General features: G+C 46.4%; 1 protein-coding gene across 1 annotated transcript in view; it reads left to right on the top strand.

The window, feature by feature from the left end:
• Positions 1-13,052, top strand: part of STAT2 (signal transducer and activator of transcription 2) — a 54,343-nt gene extending 41,291 nt beyond the window's left edge. The window contains exons 20-24 of the mRNA XM_081898547.1: positions 2,209-2,348; positions 5,556-5,744; positions 8,222-8,279; positions 11,668-11,870; positions 12,054-13,052. Of these exons, the coding sequence (XP_081754673.1) occupies positions 2,209-2,348; positions 5,556-5,744; positions 8,222-8,279; positions 11,668-11,870; positions 12,054-12,229 (766 nt within the window). The 3' untranslated portion in view covers positions 12,230-13,052. The remainder of the gene's footprint in view (positions 1-2,208; positions 2,349-5,555; positions 5,745-8,221; positions 8,280-11,667; positions 11,871-12,053) is intronic.
• Positions 13,053-14,354: the final 1,302 nt, after the last annotated feature.

The raw sequence follows: 14,354 nt of genomic DNA, 5'->3' as shown, positions 1-14,354 counted from the left end.
CTGGATCCAGTTCTGGGCACCACAGTTCAAGAAGGACACTGACAAACTGGAACGTGTCCAGAGGAGGGCAACCAAAATGGTCAAAGGCCTGGAAACGATGCCTTATGAGGAACGGCTAAGGGAGCTGGGCATGTTTAGCCTGGAGAAGAGGAGGTTAAGGGGTGATATGATAGCCATGTTCAAATATATAAAAGGATGTCACATAGAGGAGGGAGAAAAGTTGTTTTCTGCTGCTCCAGAGAAGCGGACACGGAGCAATGGATCCAAACTACAAGAAAGAAGATTCCACCTAAACATTAGGAAGAACTTCCTGACAGTAAGAGCTGTTCGACAGTGGAATTTGCTGCCAAGGAGCGTGGTGAAGTCTCCTTCTTTGGAGGTCTTTAAGCAGAGGCTTGACAACCACATGTCAGGAGTGCTCTGATGGTGTTTCCTGCTTGGCAGGGCGTTGGACTCGATGGCCCTTGTGGTCTCTTCCAACTCTATGATTCTATGATTCTAGGATAAGTATTTTCAGGTTGTGCTCCATGGCAACCCGGAAGTAATGGAGCACGTTACTGCCGGGTTTCGCCGCATGCGCAGACGGTCACAATGACGTCACGCGTATGTGCAGAAGCGGCGAATCGCAGCACGCGCAGGCGCGGGTTGCATTCGCTTCTGGATGCGAATAGGGCTCCGGAATGGATCCTGTTTGCATCCAGAGGTACCACTGTAGTATATACATTACCAAGCAAGCACTTCAGTCCATGGGGAATTGACCCACAGGTAGCCTTCGATGCACAGCTCTGCGGCCAACAGACTGTGCCGAACTCCCAACTGTTCTATTCAAAACTACAGGTGAAACTCGAAAAATTAGAATATCGTGGGGAAGTTCATTTATTTCAGTAATTCAACTTAAAAGGTGAAACTAATATATGAGATAGACTCATGACATGCAAAGTGACGTATGTCAAGCCTTTATTTGTTATAATTGTGATGGTCATGGCATACAGCTGATGAAAACCCCAAATTAGCAATCTCAGAAAATTAGAATATTAAATGAAATCAGCAAAATAAGGATTGCAAATAGAGCAGTATTGAACCTCTGAGAAGTAGAAGCATGCATATGTACTCAGTACTTGGTTTGGGCCCCTTTTGCATCAATTACTGCCTCAATGCGGCGTGGCATGGATGCTATCAGCCTGTGGCACTGCTGAGGTGTACGCCATGACCATCACAATTATAACAAATAAAGGCTTGACATACAGTGGTACCTCGGGTTAAGTACTTAATTCGTTCTGGAGGTCTGTTCTTAACCTGAAATTGTTCTTAACCCAAGGTACCACTTTAGCTAATGGGGCCTGCCGCTGCTGCATGATTTCTGTTCTCATCCTGAAGCAAAGTTCTTAACCCGAGGTACTATTTCTGGGTTAGCGGAGTCTGTAACCTGAAGCGTATGTAACCTGAGGTACCACCGTATCTCGCTTTGCATGTCATGAGTCTATCTCATATATTAGTTTCACTTTTTAAGTTGAATTACTGAAATAAATGAACTTTTCCACGATATTCTAATTTTTCGAGTTTCACCTGTAGATGCTGTCTCAGCTATGAGCCACCCTGCCCGACATCCAAGTCACATACTGGCCAGTGCATGTTTTCAGTAATTGAGTAAATTCCTTGTCCTTGTCACTCAGGGGAGGGGCCTGCAGGAAGAGATCGTCATAAAAGTAATTTTATTACAGTGGTGCCTCGCAAGACGAAAATAATCCGTTCCGCGAGTCTCTTCGTCTTGCGGTTTTTTCGTCTTGCAAAGCAAGCCCATTAGCGGCTTAGCAGATTAGCGCGCTTAGCGGCTTAGCGGGCTTAGCGGATCAGCTGATAAGCGGCTTGGCGGATCAGCTGATAAGTGGCTTAGCGGATCAGCTGATAAGCGGCTTAGCGGTTTAGCGGATCAGCTGTTAAGCGGCTTAGCGGCTTGGGAAAAAGGGGGGGAGGGGGAAAAAACCGCAGGAACTCGCAAGACATTTTCGTCTTGCGAAGCAAGCCCATAGGAAATTCGTCTAGCGGGTTTTCCGTCTTGCGAGGCATTCGTCTTGCGGGGCACCACTGTATTTGTACCCCACCCATCTGATGTGAGGCTACAGTTGTCGGGAGGGAGTTAAGGCAGCACAAAGGTGGCAGCTGTTTGACCTCAATATTTCTCCTCTTCCCACCTGCATCGCATCCTAGCCTCATCATGGGGTTCGTGAGCCGCAAGCGGGAGAGGAGTTTGCTGAAGAAGAAGAGGACAGGCACCTTCCTGCTGCGCTTCAGTGAGAGCACCGCAAATGGGGGCATCACCTTTACCTGGGTGGACTTCGACAACGCAGGTTATTTCCTGGAATTCTCTCCCTTGCCTTGCCTTGTGGTGCCAGTGTGGTGCAGTGGTTAAGAGCGGTAGTCTCGTAATCTGGGGAACTGGGTTCGCTTCCCCACTCCTCCACATGCAGCTGCTGGGCTACCTTGGGCCAGTCACACTTCTCTGAAGTCTCTCAGCCCCACTCACCTCACAGAGTGTTTGTTGTGGGGGAGGAAGGGAAAGGAGAATGTTAGCAGCTTTGAGACTCCCTAAAGGGAGTGAAAGGCGGGATATCAAATCCAAACTCCTCTTCTTCTTAATCATCACAGTGTGTATGTTTTTCTGCTTTTTTTTTATTATTATTCTTGGGGGGGGTTAAAAAAACAATTTTCCCAATGCTTCATTGTATTTTTTAACTTACGCACTGATTAGAGATGTGAATCCCTTTTAAAAAATCTGTGAAAATGGGGGTGGAATGTGGGGAACAGTTGTCCCTGTGACAACTTTGCCTTGCTCAGCGGGGGAAATATAAGTGTGATTTCTGTGTAGCAGTTAGAGAGTTTTTACCTTACTTCCCTCTGCCATGTTAAGCTGGAGAGTTAGTGCCCCTTTGTGTCAGCACACAGAAAATTTATGGTTCAAAGATGAGTTTTTAGGCTTGCAGCAAATCCATTTCCTTTAATTAGTATAACTTAATCAAGCATTCGGAGAAGAAGATAAGCAAGGTTAAAAACAACATACAGTCCAAGCTACGATTGCAAAGCTGAAGTATTGATTATTGATGCAGAGCTAGGAAATGCTAATTAAATCAATCAAGTCTGGTCGGTCTCTGAAGGACATGACAAAAACCAAAAGAAGCCTTTTATTTTCATTTTTTATCATTTTAACTGGATTGCACTGGGGTAAGGAAAATCAGCTATAGGGCCTGTTCTTGTGTCCCTGGAACCAGCAAAAACAGGTGTGGAAGTGGGAATATTTGCCACCAGTCCCCTATTTTCAGGGAGTTTTTCCCCCCAGGCCTTTCCATCTCTATACCTGATAAGTGTGTATGAGAACTAGGGATGGAAAAATCCATTGCAGTTCAGTCCCAGTTCTACACGGGGGCAGAACTAAGTCCATCTCCTTTTGCTTTCCTGCAGATTTGAAAGTGAAAATCCTTCAAATACAAATTATTATTATTATTTAAGTACTTACAAAGCGGTCCAAATAAATAAATAGAATGCTTGAACCAGCACCAGGATTTTCCAAAATGAGGTATTGATACACCCTCCCATTTTTGTCAGTCCTTCTGAACTCTCCTCATGTGTTTAGTGCAGTGCCAGATTTACGTATAAGATAAACAAGCGGGTGGCGCTGTGGGTTAAACCACAGAGCCTAGGACTTGCTGATCAGAAGGTCGGCGGTTCGAATCCCCGTGACGGGGTGAGCTCCCGTTGCTCGGTCTCTGCTGCTGCCAACCTAGCAGTTCGAAAGCACACCAAAAAGTACAAGTAGATAAATAGGTACCACTCCGGCGGGAAGGTAAATGGTGTTTCCATGCACTGCTCTGTTTCGCCAGAAGCGGCTTAGTCATGCTAGCCACATGACCCGGAAGCTATACGCCGGCTCCCTAAGACAATAAAACGAGATGAGCGCTGCAACCCCAGAGTCGTCCGCGACTGGACCTAATGGTCAGGGATCCCTTTACCTTTCAACAAGCTATAGCTTAGGGCCCCACCCACTTGGGGGCCCCCAAAAAAATTTAAAGGAAAAAACCTGGATGTATTAATAGACTTATTCTTAATTGTATTTCAGTTCAACAATTACTTTGATAAAATACATATTTTGTTATGTGCAAATGGCTTTGGATACCTATTAGGTCCATAAATTACCATATAGCAGATATTCAACACAAAAAAGCAACCATTTGTTGTTGACAAAGGACAGCTGGACGTATAGGTAAAGGTAAAGGTACCCCTGCCCGTACGGGCCAGTCTTGACAGACTCTGGGGTTGTGCGCCCATCTCACTTAAGAGGCCAGGGGCCAGCGCTGTCCGGAGACACTTCCGGGTCACGTGGCCAGCGTGACATCGCTGCTCTGGCGAGCCAGAGCCGCACACGGAAACGCCGTTTACCTTCCCGCTGGTAAGCGGTCCCTATTTATCTACTTGCACCCGGAGGTGCTTTCGAACTGCTAGGTTGACAGGCGCTGGGACCGAGCAGCGGGAGCGCACCCCGCCGCAGGGATTCGAACTGCCGACCTTTTGATCGGCAAGTCCTAGGCGCTGAGGCTTTAACCCACAGCGCCACCTGCGTCCCTTCAGCTGGACGTATAAAGGGCCCCATTACCTTCAGTAGATTAGGGCCTCATCAAACCTAAATCGGGCCCTATGCTGGTGAGATGTAGGCAGACCATTTTCATTCTAAGTCTGCCTGTCTGTTTTATTCAACTTTTATATAGCTGCTATTCAGTAAATATTCCCTTGGTTTCTTGTTACAAAACAATGATTTAAAACCAAAACCCAAAACCCAGTAATAGAATCTTTATAATCGTCAACAAACACTAGAAGATAAGATGGTGGGAATTATTGCAACAGAGATAGCCTAAGAAGAATTTACGTATTTAAAATGCAGTTTTGAAAAAGTTTGCATGAACAAAACTAATTCCACCTGACGACCTGGCTGGTAGCCAGATTCTGCGCCCAGATTTGTAGGAACAGATCATTCTCTAGAATAAAATAGCTTACTAGGGAAATGCTGAAGTTGCCTTTTGGGGTGCCTCAGGGTCAATTTCTATGGTAGCCCAAATCTCAGTTGTACGGGTGTATGTATATATCTCAATTTTAACTCATTGTTGGTGCCCGCCCTGTGGAACGCCCTTCCAGCAGATGTCAAAGCGATAAACAACTACCTGACATTCAGAAGACATCTTAAGGCAGCCCTGTTCAGGGAAGTTTTTAACGTGTGATATTTTACTGTATTTTTGGTTTCTATGGAAGCCGCCCAGAGTGGCTGGGGAGGCCCAGCCAGATGGGCGGGGTATAAATAATATATTATTATTATTATTATTATTATTATTAGCTATTGCTGCAATCTGCTCTGATTGTCTATTTTAACTTTATGTACGCTGTTTTTACTGTGTTATGCGAGCTAGTCTTTGACCGTAATAAATTATCTATCCATCATCTGGATGGGTTGATCTCCCGACAAGATCAGAAAGAACTCCACCTGACACTGACTGTGTTTCTAACCTCTGCAGGTTCCCCCAGGTTCCAATCAGTGGAGCCCTACACCTGCGTCGAGCTAAAGTCCCTGGCGCTGCCAGACATCATCCATGACTATCACTTCCTGGCTGTGGAGCAAAAATCTGAGAATCCACTGAAGTACCTCTATCCTGACACGCCCCGGGATTCAGCTTTTTCTCCTTACTATAGCGAACGCCGGGAAGGTATTCCTGCCTACCAGATTGTCATGGGGTTCCCTCTTTCACGACACTCCTCTATGCCCTGAATTCCAGGGCATTCGGATGTCTTGCATTTTCACGTTTATGGGCCCGGCTTATATGTGTTCAGTATTTCTGTAATCTCGCCGTGCCGAATTCAGCCTCCTCAGGTGATAGATTATGATTTACTGAATTTATATACCGCCCTATACCAAGGGGTCTCAGAGATAAGATAGAAAACCACAAAATACCGTATTTTTCGCTCTATAAGACACACCAGAGCATAAGACGCACCCAGTTTTTGGAGGAAGAAAACAAGAAAAAATAATATTCTGAATCCCAGAAGCCAGAACAGCAAGAGGGAGCGCTGCGCAGCGATCCCTCTTGCTGTTCTGGCTTTTGGGATAGCTGCGCAGCCTGCATTCGCTCCATAAGACGCACACACGTTTCCCCTTAATTTTTAGGAGGGAAAAAGTGCGTCTTAAAGAGCAAAAAAAGGTACATAATAAAAGTTAAAACAACAACCCAATAACACACCTCCCCCAAAAACCCACATTTTAAAAGGGCATGGAGTGTAAATCAGATCAACCCAAAGGCTTGGTTAAAAAGAAACGTTTTTGCCTGGTGTATAATGAAGGCGCCAGCCGAACCTCCCCAGGGAGAGCATTCCACAGATGGGGAGCCACTGCAGAGAAGGCCTGTTTTTGTATTGTCGTCCTCTGGACCTCTTGAAGGAGGGCCTCAGAAGATGATCTCAGGGTCCGGGTAGGTTCATGTGGGAAGAGGCAGTCTTTAACGGATTGGGGTCCTGAGCCGCAGTGAACTTGATTGCTGGTGAGGTGAGGCTTTGAAACAACATCTGCAGCTTTTATGGCTGCCATGATGATCATGATCAGGCTTTTTTTCAGCCGGAACTCATAGATGTCAGTTCTGGAACATCTCAGGGGAGCGCCATTTCCTTTGGTTATCCTCACAGAACTCTAGCCCAATGGTTGCCATGAATTTGATTGGAATTAATTCTATAATGAAATGATTTTAAAATGTTTTATCATTTTACTGTAGTTAGCCGCTCTGAGCCCGGCTTTGGCTGGGGAGGGTGGGATATAAATATACTTATTATTATTATTATTAGAGAATAAGGGAGGTGTTCATTGTGATTTCCGGCACCTCTTTTTCTAGAAAAAAAGCACCGACGATAACTATGGTAAACTTTATATGCTGCCATCTATGTCATAGAAATTCACAGAGTAACATAATTTACAACAAAAAGAAGAAAAAGCCATAGCCTCTGCTCTGCGGAGTTTACTGTCTAAGGGTGAAGACAGATAATAATTATACAAAACCGGAACGTGCAGCAAATTTTTCAGCTCTGGTGTGGGCCTGGCTTAGTCCCAAATTTGGACATGCACACCAGCAAGTTGAAGGTTAACTCAGCTGTTAGTCTTGCCCCCATACTTCAAGTAGGCTCTCCTTTTATTTGGGGAAAATTAATAAAGGAATGTTTTACATGAAGGCTTACCTACTTATTTGCCATGGCTGTTAAGAAATATTTTTGAAAGTGCAAGACTTCTCCATGGGTTGGGGTGAAGGGAGCAAGGCTCACTGGTCACATCATCAGGGGAAGGCCAATCAGTGCTGCTGGCTTCTACTTCACACTTGCAAACCGCCTGCCCCTGAGCTTGTCTCTTGAGAATTAAAATACCGTATTTTTTGCTCCATAAGACTCACTTTTTCCCTCCTAAAAAGTAAGGGGAAATGTGTGTGCATCTTATGGAGCGAATGCAGGCTGCGCAGCTATCCCAGAAGCCAGAACAGCAAGAGGGATTGCTGCTTACACTGCGGAGCGATTCCTCTTGCTGTTCTGGTTTCTGAGATTCAGAATATTTTTTTTCTTGTTTTCCTCCTCCAAAAACTAGGTGCGTCTTGTGGTCCGGTGCGTCTTATAGAGCGAAAAATACGGTACACTTGGACATTAATCTGGTGCTGGGGCTTCATAGACCTCCATAGGTTCTACAGTAAAAGTGTCACCCTGAAAACACTTCCAGAATGCTTCCACAGCTCTAAAAGCATTGTGTCTGCCTTCACTCTTAACACAGCATCCACACAACATTGTTGGCCAACCTGTTTCCCCCTCTAGATAACCCAGATTTCCCCTTTCCTCTACACAGATGATATTTGCTTTTTTAAAAAATAAATAAATCATAGTTACTAACTCCGCAATTCAAAAACTTCAAAGTAAATTATTCCTTTTTTATATATAAAAAGGTGTGCATTTGCATATCAACAAGACAGATTTCCAGATCTCTTCTCAAGCATAGAATTCGAGTAACATTTGTACAAACTTCAGGCACTCTCTGATTGCAGAATCCACTGAGGCAGAACTCATGGGTGCTAAGCTCAGTGCTGTCTTCCTTGCTTTGGTTGGTGAGGGGTCCAATCCTGCTTCTAGCTCCCTTACACACCCTTTTTTCTCTCCTTCCCAGCGGACCTGACAGAAGAGAGACGCTACTTGAACCGCCGCCTGATCAGAGTCTCGTCTCAGTGAGTTGTGCCATCTCATCCCGTGTCAGCCTCTTCGAGAGCTTACCGTATTTTTTGCTCCGTAAGACACACTTTTTTCCTTCTAAAAAGAAAGGGAAATTGCCTGTGCGTCTGAGCGAATGCACTGGACCGCAGCCATGGCTCCCGTCAGTCAAGCAAAGCGGGAGCCGCTTACAGGGCTTCTCTCCTGTTTTGCGCGGCTCTAGCTTTGCTTGCTTTACAACGAGTCGGGAGGAGGCAGGCGATTCAAAGCCAGCGGGCGCTTTTAAAAGCGGTGCCTAGCCAGGAACAGCTGCAGCAGCCTCAGCTGGCAAAGGTCCGCGCGCTCCCTAAACGGAGCAATGAGGCTGCAGAGGGACGGCAGGGCACAGGAGGGGTGGGATCCGGAAGGATAAAATTTAAGCAACCAGCAACAAAAAAAACCCCACCAACCTCGAGCTCTGAGCCACGAGCGCAGTGAAAATCAGGAGGTAAAATAGGAAGGCTGCTGGGGACTGGAAGGCAGGGGATGAGGGAGAGGAGAAAATTACGCAAATCCCCCCACGTCTCAGCTGATCTGCTGGCTCCTTGAGCATGCACACTAAACAAACATACAGCTCCTGTCCCTCTTAGTCTCACTCTGATATACCAGTAGCTTATTAAATAGTTTAGTACAACATTTGCTTCAGAATATTTTTTCCCTGTTTTCCTCCTCTGAAAACTAGGTGCGTCTTAAGGTCAGGTGCGCCTTATGGAGCGAAAAATACGGTACTTGCCATGCCAGATCTCATCACACCTCTTTCGACTTCTGAGCCTATTGGGGACATCAGAAATTTGGGGCTGCCCTGCAGACTTAATCCCCTGGGCTGGGGTTGTGGGGAGGAACGTCCTGGGCTCCCCCCATCTACAGTGGGCCACTTTGACCTGGCGTTTCTATGAAGTCTGGTGACTCCAAGCACTAAGGGAACTCCTTGGTGCAGCTGATCTTCAGAGGACCAGCTCTCACCACCCATCAGCTTATCGGTGATGTCACATAGAATGTCAGGTGTAAGGCAGGTGGGTGTGGCCTTGGGGAAACACCCTGATGGGCCAAATTGGGACATCTGGTGGGCCATAGGCAAAGACACCCAAACCTTAGGCAAAGACAAAACTTTAACCTCTGCTCAATGGGATAAAAGGCTCTTGGCAGCTTGCTTGATGCCTAAAGGAGAGGCAGCCAAACAAAGCTTTTTAGGGAGAGAGTTTTGCAGCCTGGTTGCCATGTTAGAAAAGGCACTGCCTCAACATCCCATCTAGTCCTGCATCTGAAAGTCGTAGCGCACTCTCTTTCCCGTGAAGCTGCACGTTGGAAAATTCAGGACAGAATTTTGCCTAAAATGTATAATCTGTTATTAGATTTGGGGGGTGGGGTGGGAAATAGATTTTAACCTCTGGGAAAAACTTGAACGGTTTGAAGTTTACAGCATGTTATTCTTTAAAGGAGAACTACAGTGGTACCTCAGGTTAAGTACTTAATTCGTTCTGGAGGTCCGTTCTCAACCTGAAACTGTTCTTAACCTGAAGCACCACTTTAGCTAATGGGGCCTCCTGCTGCTGCCGCGCTGCTGGAGCACGATTTCTGTTCTCATCCTGAAGCAAAGTTCTTAACCCGAGGTACTATTTTTGGGTTAGCGGAGTCTGTAACCTGAAGCGTATGTAATCCAAGGTACCACTGTACTTGAAAACGATTTGCAGATGGTATTTAACTCCGAGTAGCCTAGGACTTGCTGATCAGAAGGTCAGCGGTTCGAATCCCTGTAACGTGAGCTCCCGTTGCTCGGTTCCTGCTCCTGCCAACCTAGCACTACAAAAGCACGTCAGAGTGCAAGTAGATAAATAGGTACCACTCCGGCGGGAAGATAAACGGCATTTCCATGCGCTGTTCTGGTTTGCCAGAAGCGGCTTAGTCATGCTGGCCACATGACCCGGAAGCTGTATGCCGGCTCCCTCGGCCAATAAAGCGAGATGAGTGCTGCAACCCCAGAGTCGGTCACGACTGGACCTAATGGTCAGGGGTCCCTTTACATTTACCTTTACCTAGCTTTGCTGAGATGTATAAGACTGAATCAGATCAGTGCTGGAGATGCAAAGAGGTTGAGGGAACATTCTTTTATATGTGGTGGACATGTAAAAGAGTAAGAGAATATTGGGAAATAATCCATAATGAATTGAAAAAAAATATGTTTAAAAGTACTTTCCAAAAACAAACAAACACAGAGTCCTTTTTGTTGGGGATAATTCCAACGGAAATTCCCAGATGTCAGAAAAGGTTATTTATGTATGCCACTACTGCGGCCCATGTTTTGTTAGCCCAAAAATGGAAAAATGAGCGCGGTCCCAACCAGAGAAGAATGGCAACTTAAGCTGACAGAATATGCGCAGTTTGCAGACTTAACATATAGAATAAAGGAACAAGGAGAATATACGTTTAGAGAAGATTGGAAAACGTTTATTGAATATATGGCGGTGAATTGTGTACACCTGAAAATGTTGGCAGCAGTAAAATAAATTAAACAGTGTAAATAAGTTTTGATGGATGCAATAATGGAATACTGAATGGTTTAGTTTTAGTAAAATATGCAAGGATTTATGATATGCAAAATGAACCGTGGAAAGAGAAGAAGGGAAGTCATTGATATTTGAAGGATGTTTAAATGAGTATTTTAAATTGTAAAACTACACCCACCCACCCATATTTTTCTGTGTATAAGATGATGCTTTTGACTAAGCAAAAAGGCAAAAATTGGGTGTCGTCTTATACATGGATAGTGAATGCGGAGGGGGATGTGCAATTAATGGCAGAAGCAAGCAGGAGATTGGCAGCTGCGATTGGGCGGGTGATTGATGGCTGCAGCAATTGGCTGTGGCAATTTCGCAGGCGATTGATGGCTGCAGCAAGTGGGCGGGTGGGGTGTTGGAGGTGGAGAGTGGGCAGAAAATTGTTGGCTGCAGCGAGGTGTGCAATTGGCAGTGGCTGTGGCAAGCGATCAGCTGTGGTAGGCAGACGGATGAGTGAATGGGAGAAGTGACCTCCCCACCCCCCTAAAAAGCTAAACAACTTAATTTCGGGTTTTTAAAAAATAGTGTCGTCTTATACATGTGGCGTCTTATACACAGAAAAATACGGCATGCATATATATATATATATATATGTTCTTATTTATCCAAAACAAAAAAAATTCCTTCCAGTAGCACCTTAAAGACCAACTAAGTTAGTTCTTGGTATGAGCTTCCGTGTGCATGCACACGAAAGCTCATACCAAGAACTAACTTAGTTGGTCTTTAAGGTGCTACTGGAAGGAATTTTTTTTGTTTTGACTATGGCAGACGAACACGGCTACCTATCTGTAACTGGAACTTATTTATCCAGGCAGCCAGAAGAGGCCCAGGTTCCCAGGCCGAATGATTTGGCCCTTGCAGACGATGAGCACTTGAACCATGATCTGGCGGGATTGGAGCAGGGCGTTCAAGCTCCCTGGCTGAATGGTTTGGCCCTTGCAGATGATGAGCACTTGAACAATGATTTGGTGGGCTTGGCGCGCGGCCTGCAATGCCTTCTGTCTGATAGGCAAGGTGAGTGGTGAATCTGTGGCCCTCTTGAGGGGTGAAGCCCTTGCAACAGAGGGTAGTCTCCTGGGGCTACATTTGCAATGGTTTGGGTTTCTATTCTGGGTCGCAGCACACCAGATCTCTACAGTATTTCCTCCTTCAGTTCCCAGACGATTCTCTCCTTCTCTCCTGTTTCCTCCACACCAGATCCTTTCCTTCCACTGCCGGGTGATGATCAGCAGTTGCTACCACCACCCATTCGTCTGTTTGAGGCGCCTGATGAGATCCCAGAACTGAATGTGATGCCTCATGAGATCCCAGAGCTGAACGTGACGGCTGATGAGATCCCAGAGCTGAATGTCGATGAAAGCGATTTTCAATAGGTGATGATTTCTGGCAAGATGGGAGGCCTAAAACTGTGGCTCTGCTCCCTTCTGACTGCCTACTGTCTTCCTTGTGCCCCCGCCATGGAGCATAGCTTTCTTATTAATCAATTCAAAGAGGATGCTGAACCACCTTTGAAGTTGCTCTTGAGTGTTCAGATAGAGAGAGAGGCTGGAGACTGGTGGGAATGCCTGAAAATGGGTGCGTAGGCAATCAGAGTTCTGCTAGTTTGGGTTTTAGGTATTTGTGGGCTACCATTCTTGCCCTTCCCGTGTGCGGCTGCCAGCTCAACCTGTATATTTGTAAATAAGCATGTCCTGTCCATAGCTGTCAAGTGTCCCTTATTTGGCGGGACAGTCCCTTCTCCCAGCACCATGTCCCGCTGCTGTCCCTTATTGATGATGTCCCTTAAATTTCCCGGGTTTCAAAGGAAGCAGCTCCTCTCCCTCCCTCCCTCCCTGCTGGCCAGGGAGGAGGGAGGCTCCAAGTGTGTTGCTTGGCTGCCCGGCCCACCCCCCTCAGGCCTTCTCTCACCAGCCTCGGCCCCCGGGAGCCCCTCCCCGCCAGGACCGGTGGGAGCCTCAGGCCCTTCCGCCACCATCCTCCTCGCGGCCGCTGAACTGAGACGTCTCTGCCTGGGGCCTCCCCTCTGCCCTACGCCGCCTCTCCCGCTAGGCCATACTGCGGCTGAGCCACCAAAGGACCCGAATTAGATGGGCAGCCTGGCGCAGCCTATGAATTGCTGAGGAGCCTTGAGAGGAGAGCAAGGGCAACCATAGAGAGAGCAGTTCAGGAAGAGGAGGAAGAGGCGGAGGTGGAGGCGCGGGCAGGTGTTCCAAGGGCTACAAGGGAAGGACCGGAAGTGCTTCTCCCATAGATGTGTAGTGGTAGACTAGCAACTAGCATAGATGGTCTGATCTGCGGGTTTACTTTGGGCGCTATTTCTCCCCCCACCCCACCTGATGGAATTGAGAGCTGCAGATGGATCACGAGAGAAAAGATACAGAACTGCAGCAGCATCGTAGCTTGGGCTTCGTTTTGCGCGAAAAGTGGTTGCTGCTTGTAGTTATTTAATTGCAGTGTTTCATCGGCTGGTGTCTTGAGCAGCAACCTCTGGAAACGAAGGGCTAAAAACCGGCGCTGCTCTCCCAAATTATTTGGTCCCTTTTAACTGGTTGACTAAAATCCCTTATTTTGGCTGCTGGTCCCTTATTTTCAAATCTGTCAGTTGACAGCTATGGTCCTGTCCTTATGATGCCTTATGATGTCCTGTCCAGTCCAGCTTCTCCAGAACTTCCCATCATTTGGAGAAGTAGAGGGTGCAAATCAAACTGCATATTGGTACCTGCAAACATGGACAGAGGTTTCTCTTTTCTCTGGAATTTTGGTCCTTCTGTTCAGTCGTCTTTTCCAATTTGTATTTTTTTCAGAGACTGTTTTGCTAATGTCATTTCCAAATCGTCGCAGAGGCCCAGAGGTTCCTTCCTTATCCTCCCACACCTTTTTCCAGACCTGATCTATGGCAGGGTTGGGGGTTTTGTGTGTGTTTGTTTTTGTAATAAAATCCACTTTTGCTGGCTCCACGGTTTTCGCCACATTGTGATTTTTGCATTGCACACACATAAACACACACACACATACATATATCATGATTTGTGATACGTTGCCAGGTCAAAAACTGTGGAACTGTTATCATGATATGGACTTCAGACCAGTCTTGAGCAATATTGACTTTGGACATTGAACGGAATCCGTTCCGGAAGTCTGTTTGACTACCAAAACATTCAAAAACCAAATTGCGGCTCTTGATTGGCTGCAGGAAGCTCCTGCAGCCAATCAGAAGCTGTGGAAGCCCTGTCAGACGTTCGGGTTCCAAAAGAATGTTTGCAAACTGGAACAATCACTTCTGGGTTTGCGGCGTTCGGGAGCCAAAACGTCCGAGTTCCAGGGCATTCAGGATCCAAGATATGACTGTATTGCCCAGCCCTAACGGTAGATTGTGTACATGGCTTCCCATTAATCATTTGTTCATCCCACTCATTTCAGTGCATTTCCTCGCCGCATTCCTAACTGCAGAATACTCCTTGGTTGTTGGTTTTTTAATGGATTTGTTGTGCTCATAGA

The sequence above is a fragment of the Podarcis melisellensis genome (genome assembly GCF_964234715.1).
Source record: "Podarcis melisellensis genome assembly, chromosome: 2".
NCBI lineage: Eukaryota > Metazoa > Chordata > Lepidosauria > Squamata > Lacertidae > Podarcis > Podarcis melisellensis.
This window is presented reverse-complemented; position numbering and strand designations above follow the sequence as displayed.